At 46.1% G+C, this 24,028-nt stretch overlaps 3 protein-coding genes across 10 annotated transcripts; all 3 read right to left on the bottom strand.

The window, feature by feature from the left end:
• Positions 1–3,340: 3,340 nt before the first annotated feature.
• LOC119281710 lies at positions 3,341–5,947 on the bottom strand. Of its 8 annotated transcripts, none has more exons than XR_005138539.1 (5): positions 5,757–5,944; positions 4,847–5,651; positions 4,439–4,535; positions 4,199–4,284; positions 3,341–3,747 (listed from the first exon to the last, which is right to left on the bottom strand). XR_005138539.1 is itself a non-coding variant. In XM_037562174.1 (5 exons), exons 1-5 carry the CDS (start codon positions 5,797–5,799, stop codon positions 3,661–3,663), a joined length of 531 nt encoding a protein of 176 aa, XP_037418071.1. In that variant the 5' UTR covers positions 5,800–5,947; the 3' UTR covers positions 3,341–3,660. The 8 variants fall into 8 exon arrangements, 3 of the variants coding, with proteins under 3 accessions (XP_037418071.1, XP_037418076.1, XP_037418080.1); XR_005138536.1 differs by having other exon boundaries at positions 4,199–4,270; positions 4,439–5,153; positions 5,397–5,651; XR_005138537.1 differs by having other exon boundaries at positions 4,199–4,270; positions 5,397–5,651.
• An 8,671-nt stretch (positions 5,948–14,618) lies between these two features.
• On the bottom strand, positions 14,619–16,134 carry LOC119281699 (immediate early response 3-interacting protein 1-like). Its single transcript, XM_037562164.1, has 2 exons — positions 15,897–16,134; positions 14,619–15,164 (listed from the first exon to the last, which is right to left on the bottom strand). Exon 2 carries the CDS (start codon positions 15,160–15,162, stop codon positions 14,926–14,928), a length of 237 nt encoding a protein of 78 aa, XP_037418061.1. The 5' UTR covers positions 15,163–15,164; positions 15,897–16,134; the 3' UTR covers positions 14,619–14,925.
• Positions 16,135–19,032: 2,898 nt separating this feature from the next.
• LOC119281689 (O-fucosyltransferase 19-like) lies at positions 19,033–23,419 on the bottom strand. Its single transcript, XM_037562153.1, has 8 exons — positions 22,871–23,419; positions 21,291–21,363; positions 21,136–21,206; positions 20,976–21,064; positions 20,759–20,891; positions 20,438–20,667; positions 19,850–20,326; positions 19,033–19,768 (listed from the first exon to the last, which is right to left on the bottom strand). Exons 1-8 carry the CDS (start codon positions 23,417–23,419, stop codon positions 19,564–19,566), a joined length of 1,827 nt encoding a protein of 608 aa, XP_037418050.1. The 3' UTR covers positions 19,033–19,563.
• Positions 23,420–24,028: the final 609 nt, after the last annotated feature.

Raw genomic sequence — 24,028 nt, 5'->3', positions numbered from 1 at the left:
GTGCTTAGAGTAGCTTCATGCCATGCCTTGCTTTGCCATGTTAAGTTCCTGTAGCATATAGCTTCATGCTCTAAAGATTACTTCCTGCTGATAAATTCCAGACTTGTGTTAATTTAACTAAGTCTGAAACCTGTTATCATTTGCACTTTTGCCATGCTTATTTGAACATGTTAATGGATGAATTAGCCGTAGCTTAGTGTTCATTTTTTGTCAAGCTTCATGAGTGGATCCCTGCCATGTATTTTGTTTTTATGTTTGAGTGATGTAGCATATTTATCTTGATGCATTTAGATGGCTACTTGCTGATTATCACAGACCGGTGCCATATTTGTTTTGCTTGCCATTTCCAAACCGTACATCCGATTCCGGTGATCTTTATATCGATTTCAACCGAAATCACCTCACCTTTTCAGTGGCACTCTTGGATTTCCAAGTTGAGGCCAGTTTCAATCATTCCTTTGCAAATCTTGCATATGCATCACATATCGCATCCCGCATATCATACCATGTTTGCATCATGTTGATTGAGCATTGCACGTGGTTGATTGCGTCCCTTTTGCTTGTTGTTCTTGATTGGGTAGAGCCGGGAGACGAGTTCGTGAACGAGGAGCCCGTTGAGTTCGTTTACGAGGATCAAGGCAACTCTGAGTACTCTGCAGGCAAGATGACCATACCCTCAAAATCACTTCTATCTTTGCTTGCTAGATGCTCGCTCTTTTGCTATGCCTATGCTACGATACCTACCACTTGCTTATCATGCCTCCCAAATTGTCATGTCAAATCTCTAACCCACCATGTCCTAGCAAACCGTTGTTTGGCTATGTTACCGCTTTGCTCAGCCCCTCTTATAGCGTTGCTAGTTGCAGGTGAAGCTTGGAGATCGTTCCTTGTTGGAACATGTTTATTTCTTGGGATATCACTATATTATCTTATTTATCTTAGGGTCCCGATAACTGCCACATGTGGTGTATCGGGTAGTTGTGCCACACGCCTCGTGTGGCATGGACAGCAACCAGCCCACACACCTACATGTGGGCAAAACAACTAATGCACACACACATCTTTTTCCCCTCCTGAACCCTCTCACACGCCTGCGTGTGGGCGAAGTTGATAACGCCCACACGCCCGTATGTCAGGCCTCGTACCCTTCTGGTCCCGCACGTGACGCGTGACGCCCACCGCGCGCCTGCAGTTGCCATGGTCCAGACCCTCGTCCATGTTCGTTTATCTGCAGTTGCCATGTCGCTGAACTACGGTTGCCATGTCGGGCAACTGCAGTTGCCATGGTTGCTCAACTGCAGTTGCCATGTATGGTCTGATCTAATGTAGTTGCCATGATTTCATAACTTTAGGAGTTGCCACATACTAACACTAGGCAGTTAAGAGAGTTGCCATGTGCTCACAAGCATACTAGGGCAGTTGCCATGTAAAAAGGAAGAGTTGCCATCTGCTTACGTGCATGTTAGGGCAGTTGCCATGTACATGCACGTTGGGCCAGTTGCCATGTACCATGCAAAAACACATGGCAACTCGGTAAAAGACAGTTGCCATCTGCTTACGTGCACACTAGGCAGTTGCCGTGTACCCTGCAAAAACACATGGCAACTCGGGTAAAAAAAAAAGAGTTGCCACCTGCTTATAAAGCACACTAGAGGCAGTTGCCATGTGCGCTGCAAAAACACATGGCAACTAGCAGCTTATGTGTGGGAGAGGAGACGGGCGTGTGGGCGAGATGGCAAATGCCCACACACCAGCCCTTGTGCGTGACTGAAAACTGGTGTGTGGGTGAACTGCTAAACGCCCACACACCCGCCCCTCCGTGTGGTAAAACGAATGTGTGGGCGAACTATGTCACACACCATACACACGCCTTGTCCTACATGGCACAGAAAATCAGCCAGATTGTGTCAAGATTCGTGCATATAGTACTGGACGGTGATGGATGCGTGTGGTCGAGATGGTCAACGCCCATACGTGTGGGCGTTAACATTTCCGTTATCTTAATGCACCTATTTAGATACATTATAACTGAGCGCCTTTTGAGGCCTCTCAAGCTATGTGCCTTTTCCTTCGTTGGATCACATGATCTGGTTTTCCTTGGCCGCCTGATTGGTAACTGGCCGAGGGAAGCTATCCCCGTAGAAAAATCCAAGCATTCTGGTTAATCGGGCCCGGCAGCTGGATGAAGCCCATGTATAATACGATCCAGTTTTTCCACTGTACGAGAGCCCATCGCCCCCACCCTTCCCAATGTGAGCGAGTGTAACCTAGGTCCGCCGCCGTCGAGAGAGAGAGAGAGAGGGCACCTTGCCGGCGGCACAACCATCTCCTCCTCGATCCTTGCAACTATCCTTGCCTCCACGCCGCTAGCTCCTCAGCTCCCTGTTTGGGTGCTCTGTGTAGGTCGAAGGGGAGAGGAAGACAAGAGGATGAAGGGACGGCGAATCGATCTGAAACAAGGCGGATGCGTTTCCATGTCAAAGGCGGTCCGAGAGCCAGGTCAGCTGTCGTGGACGAAGGAGTCGTCATGGCCAAGGCAACCGATGACGAGCCGTCGAGGCGTGGTGCCGGGATGCACGCTGCTATACAGGGACGTCGTCGTGGGGACTGTCCAAAAGATGAGCGTTGAGTCTGGCTTTCGGTGCATCTAGCCATGACCGACTGGAGATCCTTGATGGCCGCGCGCGTGTGGTCTTCGTCACTGCCGACTTCCTGGCGCACCTCTGGTCTTTTGAGCAACGTCGCGTGGGGTATCTCAGGCGTAGTGGAGCGGACGTATGTACGTGCCAGCGGCTGGCTCCCGATGGAAAGGTTGCAAGGTTAAGTCATTCTGGGTACGTAGGGATATTGGATATGGGATATCCAATTCTAAGCTCAGGCTCAGATGATCCTGAAATCTCCCCCATTCATTCGCATGTGGATCAGCGCCCTGCAATGTATTCCAGTTCGTATTCAGGCAGTATTGTTTCCGATCACAGCGCGTGCGCTGGCGCATTTATTACGACGGCAAACATCAACCCGTACGCGGAACAGCGGTAGTGGACACGGCCCAGTCATTTTTCTGTACGAGGCTGAGCCGTCCCGAGGTCGCCAGCTAGTTCATGAGTATATGTTCGCTCGTTCCCCACACCGAAACCTACACAATCTCATCCCCTGTTTCTCAAATCACACACACACACACACACAATCTCGTCCTCACACCCCACTGCCGTCCTCAACGTCCCTCCTAATCCCGCAGTTAACAGTGTCCGCGTCCGCATGGTTTGACTAGCAGTCAGCACGCTAGTTTGCAAACTAGCTATATACGATTTCAGTGTCCATGTGCAAACTAGCTTGAACATACATCAATGCTATCTTTGTATCAGTTTCACATTCAGATTTCAGTCCTGAACAATGTTAAAACTACATTCAGACTTGCAGCAACAAGCAAATCTTCGGTCCATTTGATACAGCGCTAGATTCAGTTTATCAAATGCAGCAACGAGCAGTTTTAAAACTAACATAATTTCAGTGAGCATACATCACTGCTAGCTTAAACATCAGATTCAGGTTTCAGATTTCACATCCTGAACATGTGCTTGAACACCAGATTTCATAGTTCTGAACATACATTCAGATTCTCCTGAACTTTGCGATGAAGGACAAGTCAATGGCAGCCCCTTATTTACGATGAATTTGATTCTCCTGAACATCAAATTTTAGTCCTGAACTTTTCCAAGTCAATGGCAGCTGCTCTGAAGACCTGTCCTGAATATTAGAACAAAGTTTCAGGAATTTACTTTGTAGCTTATATCAAGCTTTTTCATGCCGATCATTTGTTCCAATAACAATACATGCAGCTAGCAAACATGCGGACATGCACGTGTACTGAACTGGGACATGCAGCTAGGGAGCACTGATGAAAAAAAGCTATTGTATAGATTGATACTACTCCCTCCGTTCACTTCTATAAGACGTCCTAGACATTTAGGACAGCACTTAAAACAGTTTAATTTCAGCTGCCTAAAATGACTTACAAAAGTGAACAGATGGAGTAATAATCTTCACCAATTGAGATTAATGGTTATATAAAAATTAAGAGTGGCATGTACTAGTACTAAAAATGAAGGATATTTGGTTTGGTCCTTTCACTAAAACAAGCAGGTAGCATGGGGACTTTAGTATCTATTAACTTCAATTCTCTGGAGATGCCACTTACTCTTTGTTGCTAAGCAGGTCTTGACTAGACACAGTTTTCCTATCTCTGGGCTGCCACAAAAATGACCCTTTGCTGAAAAGAGAATACTAAAAATAAATCATTACACATACTGACATGCAGTACCAAAATGCTTCAGGTGGCATTATACATACTGTCCATGTGCATAAGAGTAAGAAAATGTCAGGTAGTGTTACTTGTTAGGGCCACAAGCATGTTTCTTGAGTATGAAAATGAGCTTACCCCTGGCAAGTCCAATATTAGCAGCGCATCATCATCATCTCCTGCACCCACCTGCTGTGACAAACCAGTGATGGCTTTTTCTTCATTGTAACAGTTGCTGTTTCAGAAAATCAGTGGAACAGTTGCTGTTTCAGGGATATTGTGTGAGCGGGTAAAGGGATTTGACAGTTTCCAAATATCAGGTACCTATATAGTACTCCCTCCGTCCCATAATGTAAGACGTTTTTTGACACTACACTAGTGTTAAAAAGCGTCTTACATTATGAGACGGAGGGAGTACCTTGTAGTAGAAGCACTTGACTAGGTTCAGAGTTCACAAATTTCTTACAACATGGAGCATTCCCTGGTGGCATTTGCTGCTTATAAACTACAGAGAATACTGAAAATAAATCATGCTAAGTATCAGACCTATAACCACCTCCTTTCTCGCCTGATCCTTGTCCTCCTCATCCTCCCACGCCGGATTCTTATTCTCTTCCTCCGTTGGCGTCTTGTGCTTGTCCACCGCAGCACCGGACATCTTGCTCGACTGGCAGCAACGAGCAAGGAGTGGTGGTGGCACCGGCGGAGACAGAAAGACGATGCATGTGGGGACAAGCGGGATGCCAGGACTGCGACGAGCGGGGAGCAGGGCATACTTGCGAATTGACTGCTCTAAAGCACTCATCTATATGGACACGGCGTTCTGTCCGGTGGCACACTCTCAAGATGTAAACTGAATTTACAAACAAGAACAAAATATGTAACTAACCATCGGTAGGAAACAGACCCAAACGAGTGCTGCCGCGGATAACTTTTCCTACTGATCTCAACCATACATCACATGAACTAGCAATTTCATCTTTTCTGTTCGGCAAATCACACACACCACTAACATCTCAGCGAGCATAGCACAAGAAAATCGCACCATTTGCTAAAAAAATAGTAACAGTTAGACAGGACAGGATTCAAGTTGTACCTTTTGGTCCATCCCGGCGCCTCTGGATTTACCTTGTGGGTGGACTGCGCAGACCTCGTCGGAGAGCCCGGCCGTCGACAGCGATTTTCACCCTGCGTCCTCCCAGGGCTAGCGCAACCAACGTGCTGCCTGCACCCGGAGCCAGCATTCGAATCCGCCGGCGTAGCAGGGGTGGCATCACGTCGCGGGAGCACCTTAAGAGCCACCGGATCTGGATGTTCCAGGCTGTCCGCGAACTCCGCTCGCACCGGAAACCTGCAACCCACGGCCATGGCGGGCAGCGAAGTCGGCGTCAGCCGACGGCTCTGTCATGGGGGCACATGCAAGGGTAGATCTCCAAAGCGGGCAGGGTTGACTTACTGGTCGACCGCATCCAGAAGGATTCAAGCCCAGCATCTTGCATCGCCGGCCGCCGGAGGAACCGCAGCCTCCCGCAGCCTTGGGGAAGGGCAGCCGTCCGTGCCGGTGGCAGGCTTCCAGAACGGCTCAGGTTCGCTCCGACGTAATTGTTCCACGGCTCAGCCCAAAAGGTAGACGGCCTGGTACACGGACATGGGATCACCCATACGTTTTGGGCCCGCACGGTTGCACTGTTCGCTCCCGTATAAGCGGCGTATCCCTTTTTTCGCTGTCTCGGTGCAGATGCGACAGACCGGTTTTTGCGATCCCCATACATGAGCCAACGCTAGCGATTTCGGGAGCAGCTGAGCTCGAGCACCGAATCGCTGCGTCCATTGGATATGCATTTGTGTGTCCTTGACTTCTGTTCGTCTGAGAGAAATAATTTATCCAAATTTCAGACATTACTTCTTGGCTACTTACTGCCGTTTGAGCAACAACTTTGCCTTTCTCTTCCAAAAATTGCTCTTAGCTTTTGATGCAATCGTTCTCATGTCATTGCATGGATATGCATTGTATCATTATTTTGCTTAATTGGTCTGTTTTTGTTTTGTTTCAGGTACCCAATTTCTATAGCCATAATTATGGCCTAATTTTTCTGCTGCATGTTGTTGTTTGGAATAAAAGATGTACGACGATTCATTAACGGCATGGATTAGGGTAATTGTTTATTTACTGATTTGTTCCTTTCTTTATATTGTTTATTATTCTTATTCTACAGAAATCATGCTCAAGGAGAGTACAAGTACGGTAGATATTATATTGACATAAATAGTTGTTTGTGATCATAAGCATTTGATTTACATGCAGAAATGTTTTTCGTCAATTATTGATTTTGTTTCATGCAAAAATATTTTTTGTCAATTTATTGATTTCGTTTCAGCTACCGAATTTATATAGCCTTACACCACTAACGGAAAAACATTGGTTCAATTCTTGCCCAGTATATTCATCTTCTACATTCATGAGCCAAATCTATCCCAGCATTTGTTCCTGGCCATTCGATTTCATGTTCTAAGCATTCCTGGCTGTCTGATCTTGCTTTGAAACTGCTATTTTTTCATGAGATGGGCCACATGTCTTAGGAGCAACTATTCTCATAGCCCTTTTGGACTTCTGGTTAATTGGACCAATATTGGGTTGTCTAGCCCATTTGTCGAACCAAAGGCAGCAAATGGCCCTCTCCTCCCCAGACCGTCGTTCGCCAAACCCCTTACTTCCTCTATCTCTCTCAGTACTAGAGAAAACCTAAAGACGATGACGGCGGAGGCAGTGAGTCGGCTGCTGCCTGATGCTGTACCACTCCAGGCGTTGGCATTGACGCGGGTGAGTGGTGTGCTGGTGTCCTCCCTTTCCTATTATCGGTAACACTCCCTCATTCACATTTTGTGTCGTGCATGCAACTGATCATGCGACCATGGAGTGGAGTTCCGCACCCTAGGTGTCAGCGAATGCTCCGCAAGCAGTGGCCCGGTGTACCCGATGCAAGGCAACACCTCCGCCACCTGCACCTTGTCCGTGTTGGTCTGTTCTCCATCGTACCCTGCGTGCCCAAAAACCTCGCAAGTTCGCGAGTTCACTCTCTGGTCATGATCCTACATCCGCTCTCCCATGCTCTTATCTCCCATTTTTTTCATTTTTTATGTGCAATATCTGGTGTTATTGTTGAATTTTTGGTATCACTAATTTCTTTGTACATATGCCCTCATCTCTCATTTGTTATGTGCAATATCTGATGTTACTGTTGAATTTTTTGTACCTACAGAATAACAATATGCAGGGAGTGGGCATCTAGAGGAATGAATTGAAAAAGAATCCTTGCACTGATGCAATGATGTACTCTGTAAATTCAGGAAAGTGTCTCAAGACAGAAAGTTGAGTCTGAAACTGTATATTTTACGGGGCAGTCAAATTTGGACTTGATATTACAAGTGCAAAAATCACTCTTCACTTGCTAAATCAAATTTACTTAATTTTAAATTCCACTTGCTAAATCAAATTTACTTAATTTTAAATTCCATATCAATTCTAAACTACATATACTATCAAACTTTGTTCAAGGATCCTTTACATTTTAGGAGATCACTTTGATGTGAAATGGGTTGTAAATACTAAATAGCATGTAAATAACATTATACAATCATTTACCTTCGTGAAGAGATGGCACGGTGTTTCTTTTTTGGTCCAATAGTTTTTTCATGTGTACCAACTGATTCTATATCTTCTACTCCTTCATATTTGCATGTATCCCTAATGTCGCCTCTTTTTCCTTGAGATGTGAGACTAGATATTTCTTGGCCACTACAATGATGTAATTTTCTGATCCATTTGCAAACGATGCAGTGCAGAGAGGGATCAAGAACAGAATATTGTTATGCTAATCTCCTAACACACTTCTTGCTGGTTTATGATTTTGTCGCATAAATTCATGTTTCTCAAGATACACAAAGTACACTTGATTCAGAATGGAATTAGCAGCCTTTTGCTTCTGCTAGGTAATTTCATTTAATGGCACTCAACAGCCAGGAACACCTAGGTCATGAGAGTGTTGGCAGACATTCAACTTTCTTAGTTGTTTCCATTTAGTTCCATCTAATTAGTTGTAAGTATTTCTAAATTCAGGTAAGACTGGAAAGCGTACCAAAACATACATATGTCTGCAGGTGGCTTTCTTATACTGCATGGATAAATACTTGCAACTTTTTTTGCGCAATATGATTTTCTCATCTGGCACCATTCTTTGTAAGCCTTTATTTTCTCCTTGACTTCTATTATATTTCAGATTTGGACTTCTGTAATTTTGCTCCCCCCTCTCAGATCATTATGTATTTTACCTTTTTGTAAGTTTCTACATAGTCTGTTCTGGTTGTAGTAGAACTTTCTCTGTATGCTAATATGATGTTTTTCACGTTCCATTTTTGCAGATTTAGTTCATGTTTTTGTAGGTGAAATAGCAATTGGATTCAGAGATAAAGGTTCAGCTTTCAATAACCAGGCCTTGACAAGGTACATGCTTAGATTGGAAAGATAAGTAAACTTGAATATTTTGTCTGATATACTCAAGCACATCCTTTGGTTTTATCATTACTACTTGGAGACGATCTTCCATTTCCCACTTGGCCTTCAGTAAGTGAACATTCTAAAATTTAATTGCTCTATATGATATACAGTTTTAGTGCTCCAGTGGCTCAACCTGTTAGAAACATATTGTAGTGCACTCATTTGTTGGGTTTAGCTATATAAGATATACCAGCTGTAGTAACATAATATCGTTGTGTATATTTTTGTCATTCGATTGGACGATCAAGATTATTGTTTTCAACCGGAGCAGCAATTCTGTTTATCAGTTCAAAACAAAACTGTTATGTTCTCGGTTGTATCATTCTTGGATATCACTAACGGAGGGGTCATTGGTGGAACAATCAAGTACCTGCTCAGTAAAGAAATTTAAGAGCATTTAGATCACTAAAGTAGTGATCCAAACGCTCTTATATTAGTTTATTCCTACTTGCTTGCTTGGCTACATTTTACCGTAGTAAACTTTCCATTGCTAACGAGATGATTTGGTGCAGGACCAACATTCTTACTGATTAAAATATAGTAACCCAAGAAGATCATCAAGTGTTTTTACTTCTTTTCCATGAGTTCTTCTCATTTTCTTTTGCTTCTCACACCTCTTATTGCCCAATGGCAGCTGTAAGAGAGAGGGAGCTATGTGCCGTTGTGGTGGGCAGGGTATAACGATGAAACCCTACACATCCTGTTGTGGTTTCCGGCCGCTTCGCCTTTGTTATTCTCTCTCCAGAAGGCCCCCAAATCCGTAGTGTGCAAGCCCCTTTGAAGTCCCATATGTTTAGGTATCCTATCCAAATTGATCTATCCGTGCATATACTTCATGCTTCTGCCCTTCAAGATAAACTACCCCTCTTGCACATCTGTGCATATATCCTTGAATATAATGTGATAATATATCACATGATTCAAATACTGCTCTTGCATATAATTGTATCATATACTGTCAAAATGGACGGGTGCAGCAACGCGCGCCTTTGATGATCTAGTATACTTGGTAAAGGGTGGAAGGCTCGGCTTTATGCCTAGTGTTTTGTTCCACTCTTGCCGCCTTAGTTTCCGTCATATCGGTGTTATGTTCTCGGATTTTGCGTTCCTTACATGGTTTGGTTATAATGGGAACCCCTTGACAGTTCGCCTTGAATAAAACTCTTCCAGCAATGCCCAACATCGGTTTTACCATTCACCACCTAGCCTTTTTCTCTTGGGTTTCGCGGACTCAAGGGTCATCTTTATTTTACCCCCCCGGGCCAGTGCTTCTCTAAGTGTTGGTCCAACTGAGCGATGTCCGGGGCTACCAGGGGCAACTCTGGGCTGGCCTACCCGACGTCTTGCTCATCCGGTGTGCCCTGAGAACGAGATATGTGTAGCTCCTATCGGGGTTTGTCGGCACAGCTGGGTGGTGTTGCTGGTTTAGTTTTACCATTGTCGAGGATGTCTTGTAACCGGGGTGCTGAGTCTGATCGGATTGTCTTGGGAGAAGGAATATCCTTCATTGACCGTGAGAGCTTGTGATGGGCTAAGTTGGAACTCCCCTGCAGGGATTTGAACTTTCGAAAGTCATGCCCGTGGTTATGGGCAGATGGGAATTTGTTAATGTCCGGTTATAGATAACCTGAAACTTAACTTAATTAAAATGCACCAACCGCGTGTGTAACCATGATGGTTTCTTCTCGGCAGAGTCCGGAAAGCGAACACGGTGTTGGGGTAATGCTTGACGTAGGTTGTTCTAGGATCACTTCTTGATCATAGTTGTTCGTCCGTGCTTTGCCTTCTCTTCTTGCTCTCTTTTGCGAATATGTTAGCCACCATATATGCTAGTCGCTTGCTGCAGCTCCACATCATACCTTGCCTTACCTATAAGCTTAAATAGTCTTGATCGCGAGGGTGTGAGATTGCTGAGTCCCCGTGACTCACAGATTCCTTTAAAAACCAGATGCAGGGACCGATGATACCGTTCCAGATGACATGACCGAGCTCAAGTGGGAGTTCGATGAAGACTCTCGCCGTTACTACGTGTCTTTTCCAGATGATCAGTAGTGGTGCCCAGTTGGGGCGATCGGGGACTTTGTCACATATGGGGGTTGATCTTTATTTTGGTACCGAAGTCGGACCCTGAGTGTATTGGATGAGTGTAATGTTATTCATGTATTAGTGTGACGTGGCGAGTGTAAGCCAACTATGTATCCTTTCCCCTTTATTTATATTACATGGGTTGTTTGCGAAAATTATCTCACTTGCGACATTGCTTTCAATGCGGTTATGCCTCTAAGTCGTGCTTCGGCACGTAGGAGATATAGCCGCATCGAGGGCGTTACAGCTTAGGCCCGATGGTACTGTTGAGAAGTACAAGGCTAGGCTTGTGGCCAAGGGTTATACCCAGAAAGAAGAAGAGGATTTCTTTGACACTTATTCACCTGTGGCCAGACTGACAACCATTCGAGTGTTACTCGCTTTGGCTGCCTCGCATGGTCTTCTCGTTCATCAGATGGACGTTAAGACGGCTTTCCTTAATGGAGAGCTAGACGAGGAAATTTACATGCAACAGCTGGATGGCTTTGTAGTAAATGGTCAGGAAGGAAAGGTGTGTAAGCTATTGAAATCTTTGTATGGCCTGAAACAAGCGCATAAGCAATGGCATGAGAAGTTCAACACTACTCTGACATCTGCTGGCTTTGTTGTGAACGAAGCTGGCAAATGTGTATACTATCGCTATGATGGGGGCGAAGGAGTTATACTGTGTCATATGTCGATTACATACTGATATTTGGGACCCACCTCAAGGTCATTGAGGAGGTTAAGTCTTTTCTATCTCACAACTTTGAGATGAAGGACCTGGGTGTGGCTGATGTTATCCTGAACATCAAGCTACTGAGAAATTCTGAGGGTGGAATTACACTTTTGCAATCCCACTATGTTGAGAAGATTTTGAGCCGTTTTGGATATTCGGACTGCAAACCTTCTGCAACACCATATGATCCTAGCGTGCGGATTCGAAAGTTCGAAGGCACGACTGTAGATCAATTGAGATATTCTCAAATGGTTGGTTCACTGATGTACCTAGCATGTGCTACTTGTCCTGACATCTCATTTGCTGTGTGCAAACTGAGCCGGTTTGTTTCCAATCCGGGAGATGTGCACTGGCATGCTGTTGAGCGAGTGATGTGTTATTTGCAAGGTACTGCGAACTATGGAATTCACTATTCTGGGTACCCGACGGTACTTGAGGGGTATAGTGATTCGAATTGGATATCTGATGCTGATGAGATGAAAGCCACAAGTGGACATGTCTTCACACTTGGTGGTGGTGCTGTTTCCTGAAAGTCTTGCAAGCAGACGATTTTAACCAGATCGACTATGGAAGCAGAACTCACAGCATTAGACACATCATGCGTCGAAGCAGAATGGCTTCGAGAGCTTTTGGTGGATTTGCCGGTGGTTGATAAACCAATGCCGGCTGTCCTTATGAACTCTGACAATCAAAGAGTGATTGCCAAGGCTAAGAGTTCAAAGGACAACATGAATTCCACAAAGCACATAAGAAGAAGATTGAAATCTGTCAGAAAATCAAGAAACTCCGGAGTAATAGCGTTGGATTATATCCAGACGGCTAAGAATCTGGCAGACCCTTTTACGAAAGGGCTATCACGGATTGTGATAGAAAATGCATCGGGGGAGATGGGTATGAGACCCACGTAAGTTGCCATGGGGGCAACCCAACCTATGTGATCGGAGATCCCGTGAATTAGGACCTGGGAAAACAATCCAGCGGTCAACTGAGGAGAGTATCCTTAATTAACCCACTCCGTTGGAGATGCACAATACTCTCAATTCTGTAAGGCAGGCTGACTTTTGTCTTAATGTGTTCCAAAGCTTGTGTAAGCAAGATGCTAACCTACAGAGCATTCTTTGGAGGAACACACCTATGTGAGCCCGACTGCTGTTCACAGTCTATGAGATTGGGTAATCTCTATTAAGCTCATGAGAAGGTACGGAGTATAGCTAATAAGCTCCACCTGTGGGGTTTAGCCTTCGACAGCCATGTATCAGCAGACAATAGGCGAAACTTCTGCACACCAAACTAACAATTCAAGGCATAGTCCATTGTTTAGTTGTGAAGAAGTCTAATCCTGTTGCTCTAGGTGGAAGTTCAACTTAACAGTCTCCACTGAAAATTCTGGTATATCAAACATTGTTTGGAATAGTTGACAAACTTATGTGCCTCGAGATCTGGTGGGAGATTGTTGGATTATGGATGGGCTTAGGCCCATATAAGACACTAATCCCTGGTTAATCTTGAGGCCCATGTATGAGATGGCAGGTGGTGGGAAGTTTAGTCCCACCTTGCTAGTTGAGGAGAGTTGAAACCCCTTTATAAGGGCTGCTCTACCACTTGCCATTGGGAGCTTGGGAAGAGGAGTGGTACACGCGCGCTCCTCCTCCTCCGCCGCCCGCCTCGCCACGCCACGCCACGCCTCGCCTCGTCACGACGCGCGCGCCCGCCGCGGGTTGTGGGAATGAGCCGAGCCGAAGCTTATTTTTGCCGCTCAGGAATGAATTAATTAATCAGGGATTAATTAACGAGTCGCTAAAATGTGGGCCACTATCCAAGACGTTGGACGGTGGGCTGACTTGCGTTGCCGGGATTCGTCGAGACTTGCGTTGCCGGGATTCGTCGACTCCCTTGCCAGGGGTGCGACCCTTGCCGTGACCCGCGTATTCGTCGACTCCCTTGTCGGGAGTGCGATCCTTGCCGGGAACAACGACTCCCTTGCCGGGAGTGGGCCAACTCGGTCGTGGGCCTCGTCAAGGCCCACGACTTTCTTCCTTACGGACTATATAAGAAGGCTCTGGCCAGTGAAGTAAACCAGTTCGGTTCACTCACTCCCTCTCGCGTGACCTAGCCATTATCTACTGTTCCTCACTCTGTGCTGCCTCCGGCGATCCCATCCCGACGACCGCGTGCACGGCTGGTCGGGAGAGCAGGTGCCTCCGGAACCCTGTCGTTCGAGATCCTGCCCGGGAGAACGACAATAAGGTTTTTGGGGAGCGTCTCGACGCGACTGCTCCCAATCCGTCCCCAACTCTGTTTGCCTCTGCTTCCACTACTTCCTCTGCATCGACACCATGGCCGACGACGCCGCCTCTAAGAAGAAGGCCACGGACGACGCCGAGGCTGCTGTTGCAGCCGCCGCGTTGGCCTGGCCAACCGGAGGGTATGATCTGTTCATCCCTCGTTTACTCGTACTTATACTAGCCGTATATGTGCTGCTCATAGAAGGTTCGATTCTATGTTTTGTACGTGCTAGTATGCTTAGGTATCGCTATGAGATGCATACCTTTTATGCCATGCTTACTGTTTACTCGTGGAATTTGAATGTTCTTTTTTTCTCAGACTATAAACTTGAATGTCAGCATCAATGGCTTCTAAGTTCGTGTATCTTCAAAAATTCTACACAATAGGAATTGGCCATAACCTTTATTCAGAGCAATCACTCCGACGTCCAATAAATGACACCCACGTTTGACATTGAACACATATGATAAAAAAAAACCCAATAATAACTAATGAAATATACTCTATCATAGAAGTGGTGGCACCCAACCATATAATACTATACAGTGTCTAGTTTATGAGAGGCACTCTAAATCATACACATAAGAACTTCTCTGATGCTTCTATGAAGATGGAAACATGAGTGCTCCATTGCTTGATAATAAAAATCCCATCATGCAAAAAAATATCAGGAATAACAAGAAAAAATTACAGTGGACAAATGCAAATACATCATGTACATACAAAAGAACAATGAAAGATCACAGTTAGGCACATACCGTCTAGTGTGTTGCGGATAACCAATAAATTACTAGCTGAGCACAACTGCACATCTCAGCAGTGTGCATATACAAGGCACAGCTATACAACCATCAACAGAAGACTATTGGAAGAAGGGGTGAATCACGAGAAGATATACATAAAGCCTGGTTTGAGTGCAAATATCTCAATCTTCAAGGAAGCAAACCGAAGAAGAGCTGCATAGCGTACCACTTCCCACTGTCAGAATGAAACAAACTTCACAAGTATAGTGATTCCATTAAGAAGGATCAATGGAAATCTCATGTATTGAGCTGCGTATATGAGGCCAATCATCTGTCCTTTGAAGGTGTTTGCTCCCTGCACGCCTCTAGCGTCAGCGAAGCTCCATCCTCTGGGAGAAAGGAAACGGTCTTCATTTAATATTGCCAAAGCGTTAGCAATAAGCAGGACACCCTCAAGAAATGACCACAGCCCCATGCCTGCAAAATAAGAAGGGATCACAGTCGGACATCAGTCACAAGGAAAGGAGCCCATAAGAGAGTCCTTTTTAACCCTCTGAATTTTCCTTTCCAAATTTTTATCGTAGATTGCAATTGTGTGTGGTTGAAAGATACTGTACCACGGGAGCAATGATAATTGACATGAATTTTTTGACTGGATGAATCATACTAGTATCATCTAAGATTATTTCTTACTGGGGCTAGGACGATTATGTAAGAACAGTATCAACTTGTCTTGAACCCATGATACATCCGACTGGCTGCAGTCACTGTCCCTCCATTAACTGAACCCATCTTGGGGTTGCAGCACATTAATTTGACACAAACAGGCCCATTCAGAAAAGGTTCAGTCGTTCCGGTTATGATTTCCCAGTAAGCGTCTTTTCCTAATAATGGTATAAATGCAAACACGAGAACCTGACAAGTATAACACGAATTATGAATTATGATGTTTCACCGTGACATATAAACGGACCAAGAAGAAAATTACACGGTGGAGAACTATGGTGATTCGGTTGGTCTCACAAAAACTGAAAAACAAACTGCAGACATGCATGGGGTACAGAACCCGGAGAAACTTATGGGTGGACACAGATCGATTGGGCTCTCTTTATTAATAAAAATACAAACCGAATCGGCGAATCGAACCATGGATTTGATGGTAAACCCTCTCACGAACCAAAAACAGGCGAGCGAGCTAGGGTTCCTTACCGACCAGAGAAGAAATTAAGCCGAGTCAGGACGGGTCTGCGATCCCAGTTCGCCCGGGCGGCAATGTTTGGGTCGTCGAGTTGACGATTTTGGATTCCGCCACTGCGAGAACGGCTCTGGTCTCCGTCCTCTTTTACGGAGCGGGGAACGGCTCCGGCCGGTTGCCGGAGGGGAGATAGAGACGGACGGTAGAAAAAAGCAGGGCTGGCTCCGGTTTCGTGTATGAGTTGGGCTGACATGGACCGACCGGGCGATGTGGCGGGAGACGAGCGATGCCCTCGCCTCAAGGACGCTCTAAATGGGTCGGCCCAACCTGACGTTCATATTTTTCTGTTTGTTTTTTAAAATCTTCGAATAGTTTAAAAAATATTTTGCATCATTTAAAAAAGTGTTTCAAAGTGTATTTGAATTTTTTTAACACATATTCGATTTTTCTTCAAAAACATGTATTGAAAAAAATATTAATCGTCCTTCGAAAAAATGTTAGAAGTGCATAAGGAAATATTTTATATGTATGCCAAAAATGTACAATGTGTATGAAAAAATTAGACATCATATCGAAACATATATTTGAAAAATGTTTTTGATGTATATAAAAAATTAAGAATGTTTGCAAAAAAATGCAGACGTGTGTTAGAAAAAAGACTGAAGGCAGAAACTAGAGAAAAAACAAAAAAAACACTACTAATAGTGGAAAAACCGATAAAAACACACCGAAAAAAGCGCATGTGTCTGCAGCTACATAGTGGGCTGGCCAAGTAGCCCCCATGCTAGAGGCAACCTGGAGCTCTACTTCGCAGTAAACCATACATAGCTCTGACAGACACCACAAGTCGCCTTAGATCTTAGAAACAAAACAAAAACAAGCCGCCTCATATCGCGAAGCGTTTTTAAAAGAAAAGGAGAGAATATTGGTATGTTTGGACTGGAGTCCTGTCCGACAAAAAAATGGTGTTGTCCAGAGCTATGGTGCGTGTGTGTATAGATAAGCTCAAAATATTTGGTCCGCCCCATAGCGATGAGTTGTTCCCATTCAATTAGAAGCCAAAGTATTGGTGAGGCGTTGGCGGCTGAATCATGCACAAGCTTTTTGGCTCGCTAATGCTTGAAAAGGCCTCCACATGCAAGAACCAATTGAGCCTTATGTATTGCCCCCTAAATTTGTCGTCATGCTTAGATTCCAGACTTCAATCCGGTCTAAAGTACATCTCAAAAATTGAAAACCCATTTAAAGCATAGTCTCATCCAAATTAACCGGTTTAAGGGTTTTCACTTACGTGTCCCTATGTCAACGAGATCATAAGTTTCTCTCTCTCCACCATGTGTTATGTTGACATGTTCTTATTCATTTGTAGATGTGAAGCTTCCCCTTTTGATAGCACAATGGGCAACTTGTCTTAGAGAAAAACTACAACACACAACTTTTCCCTCCACCATAGCTCACCGTCTTGTCATGGTTCCTCCCCCAACTTTAGCTCTTTGAACATGGCATTTGTACCCAAGAATTTTTTTTGGCGGACATTGCTCTGGCCTTTGAAGCCCTTGCTGCCCTACCTTCTAGCCGCGCATAGGTCGGGCCATGGAGGCCATAGTGCTAGCGACAAACTCGTAGGAGATGATCGACATCAATAGAGCCATGTGGCCATGTCTCTTGCTTGATTGAAGCTTGCTAGTGTTAGGGCTGGCCAATCCCATGTTTGTGTGGTTGTTGCGATAGTTGCTCTTGAACCACATGTTGAAAGTGGAGCAATATCTCATCGGACGACACAAGCGGAGCACAGGATGCCCATGGGGACACCAAAAGCCATGTGAAGTGCACCGGTGCTGCCGCCTTATAATATAACAAGACTTGAATTTGCCACATGCGGCCACCATGCACATCACCCCATGCACAAAGTAGAGTTGTGGCAATGCTGGAAGTTGACATGGGCGGTCCTTTCCCCCTTGACCTTGTCGTTTCGTTGAAAGCACGTGTCCTTCAGACTCAAGGCGGCGCATAGTGTGTCATTACCCTCTCGAGGGGGTTGTTGTCCACTCAAGTCTTGCTACATCGTGTTAGTGTTTTTTTCAGGTGGGCTTGAATTGTGACATGAAGCTTCGTCGACATCGGTCCAAAGTGCACCATAACCTTTACGCAGGTCCTCACTGTCAAACTTAACCGGTCCAAAGTGCACCGTCATGGTCAGCGCTCCACGGGCTGGAGCGAGAGAACTCTCTGGCGATAGTCTGATGGGGGCTTGGTGATGAAGCCCGGTGCTTCCATCGAGGCGGTGCGAGTTCGCTTCTTGTCGGCTTCTTCTGTAGCTTATAATTGTGGCTCATGTGTGTTGCTTTAGACCAAACTGAAATTGGGGTGCAATTCGGAATTACAGGGCAAGTTAAGGGGGTAATACAGAGTTATCTAGAAAAATAAAAGAGTGAAGTGCATCTTAAGTCCTCGAACTATTTCGAAGGTATCATGTAGGTCCTTAAACTATGAAAAGTGTCATCTACGTCCTCCAAAATTCTTGAAGTGTAATAAATGGGTATATATGTGACACCTCAGAAATAGTTCAAGGACCTACATGACATCTTTGAAATAGTTTAAGGACCAGGATGACACTCATATTGCACTTTGAAGACCTGGATGACGATTTTCATAGTTTGAGGGGCTACATGACATCTCTAAAATAGTTCGAGACCTATGATGCACTTCACTCAAAATAAAATGCTCTCCGAGCGCGAGCGTCACGCCGGCGCGGCTGCAGCCAGCTCGGTCAACGCGCGGCGGAAGGCGGCCGCCGGCAGAGGATGTTGGCGAGCACGGCGACAGCTCCAGGTCCATCTCTTCCCCGTCCTTGCGTTATGTTCGCCTCGTTGACGATCGCGACCAGATCCCCTCCGCAATCCAGATTACCACATCGATTTGGGGATTTGGGGATAGAACCAGGTATTCAGATCGGCTGATCCCGTCGAAAGCTTATGGTTCAACTAGTCTGCCTCCTACATTTTGTATGCCTTTCTCTGTAATTTCTAAGACCCTCAAGAAGGAGATAATATCTGCCCATATCATCTATATAAAGGAGCACACATTTGCGAACCTTTTTTTAAATTTTGATGGAGTTTACTAGCAGCTACAGTCAGGTGACATCCTATATAAAATTTACAAAAAATTTATTGCTCTGAACTACACTAAGAAGTATTTTGACAATTGTCAGTCTAGACTGGTAGCAGATTTCTACAGCCGAAAAACATAGCATGATACATCATTATTCTTACTAACCCACCCAGTGTTTAATGTCACTGCTACAACGAATTGGAAGCATCACGAGCATGAGGAGAGTGTATGACCTCGACCTAACGTGTTTTCACTTTAGCTGCTCCTGTATAATTGCTGGTATGATCCTTCAAGTACTTCGACATCTCTGTGCTCGTTCCATCTTTCCAGTAGAAAAAGTTTCCTCTCAACAATGCAATTCTTGGCCCCATGCCCTCAACTACATGTGTAGTCAGCCTAGGAAATAATCAAAATCAAAATGGCTGGTCTCTGTCAGTTAACTAGGATCCTCTCTATTCGGCCACCCCTGTCATGTGGAGGAAGTGTCATCTCCATCCGTGTTACACCTGCTGCCAAGCCGGCAGCAGCGTCTCTGAAGACCGAACCATTTCCCTTTGAGACAAGCCTGCTTCACTTTACTCTCTGCACCTTTTTGCACAGGCATCCAGGGATAGGGTTTGAGTAGAAGTATTCCTCCTGCCTTGGACTCTCACCAGGTAATCTGTCATACGGACCTCCAAGTCTATCCTCATGATGCTTCCTCACTTCACTTTGGAATTCATCCCAGGGCATGGAACCGTCGTCGAGTTTGTCAATGAGCTCTACAAACTTCAGCCTACAAACAAGAAATAAGTTATGACCAAGAATTTTTAAGATCAAAACAAGTAAATTCTACCTGGAATTCCCAAGAACTTACCTGTCGGGGTTTATAGTTTTTCTGAAACCTTCGAATCTTCGGTGACCCTGAACTGCCCTGGCCATATTTCCGTCGTAGGTATACACAAAGACATCGCTCTGCAGGGCCACGATATAGTCCACAGCAGCTAGCCTGTTCTGGTACAACTCGAGCGGCTCTAGTTCATCTACTGTGGCTAGACTGTAGTGCGTGTAAATGTTTGGGTATTCTGCTTTCAGCGCATCCATGCTGTGTGCCCCGTAAATTTCACCAGCCACAATGTAAATTTTAGTGCTGGAAGGATATCCCATGGCTTTGAGGAACACAGCAGCTTCGCGAGGCGTCATGGGACACCCACCCTGGAGCCGCTTCTCCCCGCTGTTGATCTCCTTCTCCTTCCAGTGTCTCACTTTGAGTCGCATATCAGTCAGCTCGTCTGCCTCATGAAGTGTCAGGTTGTGGTTGCAGCCAGTGAAAGCCAGCATGTCCTTCTCGTATCTGTGCAATTAATAGAAGAAGCAAATTAAAAATCAAGGATCAGTGATCTGCAGAAAAAAAAAACCCGGCAGGAAAGAAGTGTTTTGATGTAGGAGTATTAATTATAATCACCTTAAGTGAAGTGCGATGTAATGGTCTGATCCCCTTTTCAGTCTCTCAACTAGGGTAGTACCAAGTTCTTCAATCTCTTTCCTGTACTGAAGCGCTTTGTAGTTTGCACGGCATCGAAGCCTTTGGAGAGAAGGAGCGAGGCCGTTGTTGACAATCCGTGAATCCGTATGGGTAAATCTCACTACTTTGTACTTCTTCAGTATCTTTGAGAAATCTCTGTAAAAGGAAGCCTGCAAAAACAGAGCGAGCGCTTAAACACACAACGAACTTTTGATGTTCCTGCAGTCTATATATGATCAGTAAGGACATATTGACTCTTACCCTGGACCAGGATGTGGGCGCTCTCGCGTAGGGCTTCACCCTCCTATAAGCTGGTGGTAGGGAATCTACAACCACAATGTCCTCCTTCAATGTTTCCTTGAAGTGATCCACGTCGAATATATCTTTGAAGTCACTGTATTCAAAACGACAAGCTGTCAGTTAACTTGGTGTGTCTGTTTTCCTACAGGACACGAGCAGCAAAGACGACACAACAGACCTTGCATCAGTCCAGAACGACTGATGATCCAGAGTGGGGATTACCAGTGACGCATTCATGATCTTTGCCACTGCAACCATATCACTGATCTGTAAGAATTGTTCCAGGTTAGCTGAAAGGCACCGACAAATAGCGAGGGTTAGGGCAAGCATATACATACCCCCATCCTCATCTGGTTTAGCCCGCCGTTTGCGTCGACAATCAGATAGCCGACAGTCGCATTGTCAGTCCCTGCAACGCGCGCGCCAAACACGAGAATGTTAGCTGGAGCTGGAAGAAAAATGGAGTGAACGAATGGTAAAACAAGAAACTTACTGCGCTGATTCTTTGGGCGTGCGATGCACTGGCTGTAACCCCCGCTGTCTGGCTTCATCCATATCTCCGGTGTCTGCCCAGGTTTAAGAGGAAACTTCAGCATGGTCAAAGCGAGCACAGCACATGATCTGAGTGAATGCTTGGCTTTCCTGAAAGGACTTTCTTGGCCGCACATAGGCACAAGATTGTTGCCTGGAAAGTGTCTGCCGGCCCTGCCCTAAACCTATGCATCACGAAGCCCGTTGGCCCTACTCCCTGGTTTCTTTCTACCCGTGCAGCATATTTTTTTACACTTCTGGATACTTCAGTAATTTTATACGAGGGTTGGTAGGATCCTGGTAGTTCGCTATCATTGAACTTTCAGTTGTGTCAAGATGAAAATTTCAAAACCAGGACATTACTTGTAGACAACGGAGTCGAATGGAGGGCACCTCAGCAATTTCTTTGAATTTATTTTCTGAAAATAAAAGTCATTGCATGGAAAACTGACTCTATACCAGTGAGGCATCTAGAAATGCGGCCACGGAGGGGTCTCGTACCAAATGTTGGCATTGCGTCAGGAAAGTTTAGTTGTTGCACGGAGAAGTGAAATTTTCCTATATACCACTCCCTCTAGTGATCTAAAACGTCTTATATTAGTTTACAGACGGAGTATTAAAATGATTTACTCGACAATTACAAGGGAAAGCAACCTCGGCAGCATCGTGGGTAATCATCACTGCCCCTCATCGGCCAAGCAGCCACCAGAGGAAACAAAAGCGATGTATCTCACATGTAGAGACTATGGACAAAAAAATGCCGCCAAGAACAAGGAAAACATGCGCGCATTTAAAAGGAACCCACTTGCCACGCATCATCAAACGATTTAGAGAAGCGTCGCCTTGGACTCTCTCTGGAACTCACGTCAAGTTCTTCGGTTCAAGTGGCTCACGCTAGCTACAAGTGCAATCTAAAACAAAATACTGGTCGTTATCACCAGTCTTTTCGCCCGTGTACCCTACCCAGTCGGCAACACGTCTCCTGCGTTTTCTTCTTATCAAGTTCGAGGGTTTACACCGGGAACTCTACGATCGACCAGGAAGCAAATTGGACCGTGCTGTCTGTTTACAAGTTTAGCTTGGTCGGATAATGAGACAAGGTGCTGCGTGCTAAGGCTTTCTCGCCCAACTATCGCTTGCATGACGTCCTAACTCATCCATTTTCAGGTAAACTGTCTAGAGTTAGTTATTGCCCATTCTAGTGTGGAATATTCGGTCGGCCTCATGCATCCCCAGCATGGAGATCATCGACTTCAATTCTACTCGCCCAACTTCCAAAATATAAAACCAAGTTCATAATGGTTCAAAATATAAAACCAAGTTCATAATGGAGGAGTACGTAGTAATAATAATGGAATTATTCGCAAGAAAAGAGTGAAATTGGCGCTAATGGAGGTTAAGCAAGTGAAGTGCGTGCGCGCGCGTGGTGGTTATTCTTGCAAGCGCATGCATGAAAAACCGTTAACTAAAAGACGGTTGTACGTAATAGATTAAGCAAGGGCTTGACCGAGAGATTAACGGAGAGATGCACGTAGTACGTACCGGAGGATCGGGCGGGCGGCGGGTGAGTGCCGTCAGGTTCTCCTCCGTCCACCCCATCACGTCGGCGTCGGCCACCTCCACCCTCTGCACGAGCCTGCCGCCCTCCTCGCCGTCGGCGCCGGCCGCGGCGCCGCCGCCGCCGCCGGCTCCTCCCCGGCCGCCTTGCGACTGGGAGCCCAGGAAGCCGACGACCGCGACGAGGCCGAGCAGGCAGAGCACGGCGGCCCTCATCCAGGCGTGCCCCGCGGCGCGCCTCCTCCGCGCCAACAGCGACGCCCTCCCGCCGCAGGCCGCGCCGGCGGCCAGCAAGGGGACGCCGTGGCCGTGGGCGCCCTCGCCGTCCTCGAGGGCGAGGAAGGGGTCGCCGCCCCCGCAGCAGCAGTCGTCGCCGCGCTCGATGTCGTTGAGGCGCCTGCGGTGCGGGCCGGGGCTGGTGGCGGAGGACGACGACGACGAGGAGGACGACGATGAGCAGCAGGCGGTGGTTGTGTTGTTGGCGGTGGAAGTGGTTGCCGCGGGTGTGGTGGACGACGTCGCGGCCGCGGCCATAGCCCTGCGAGCGAAACCCGGGGCGCCGCGGTTTTCTTCGGCGGGGCGCCTAAGAATAGGTCGGCCCCCCGCGGGAGAAAAGCCCGGGAAAGAAGACGGAGTCGATCGAGCCTGGCGGTGGCCTCCTTCTTGCTTGCCTGATGGTGGCAACCGCCGCGCGCTCTGTGTGTGTGTGTGAGAAGACTCGTCGTCGTCTGGATCGGTCGATCGATCGATGGGTCTCGTCGTCTCCGCGGGAAGCGTGGGTCGTTGGTTGAGGCCGGGGCGGGGCGGGGTGGGGTGGGGTGGCGCGCTTTTTGTATGCCGAGGTGTGGAAGGTGTAGACCGATACGTAGTGGCGGTGGGGAGCGTTCCATATCCGGGTCGACCTCGGCGTGCGTGCGTGGCTAGGAAGCAGTGCTCAAGCATCTCGGTTCGAATCCGAGTGGCGGCATTCTTGAAAAAGAATACAATAGATTAGAAATCAATTCGAAATTTACAATTTTGTAATGGGACCTTCCCTTTATGCTATTTGCAACTTTAGAACATATACTAACTCATATCTCTTTCTCAACGATTTCAATTGTGATTACGATTCATTTGATAACCTTATTAGTTCGTGAACTTGGA

This window comes from Triticum dicoccoides, chromosome 1A, assembly GCF_002162155.2.
Source record: "Triticum dicoccoides isolate Atlit2015 ecotype Zavitan chromosome 1A, WEW_v2.0, whole genome shotgun sequence".
NCBI lineage: Eukaryota > Viridiplantae > Streptophyta > Magnoliopsida > Poales > Poaceae > Triticum > Triticum dicoccoides.
The sequence above is the reverse complement of the archived record's forward strand: the minus strand, read 5'-3'. Positions and strand labels throughout refer to the sequence as shown.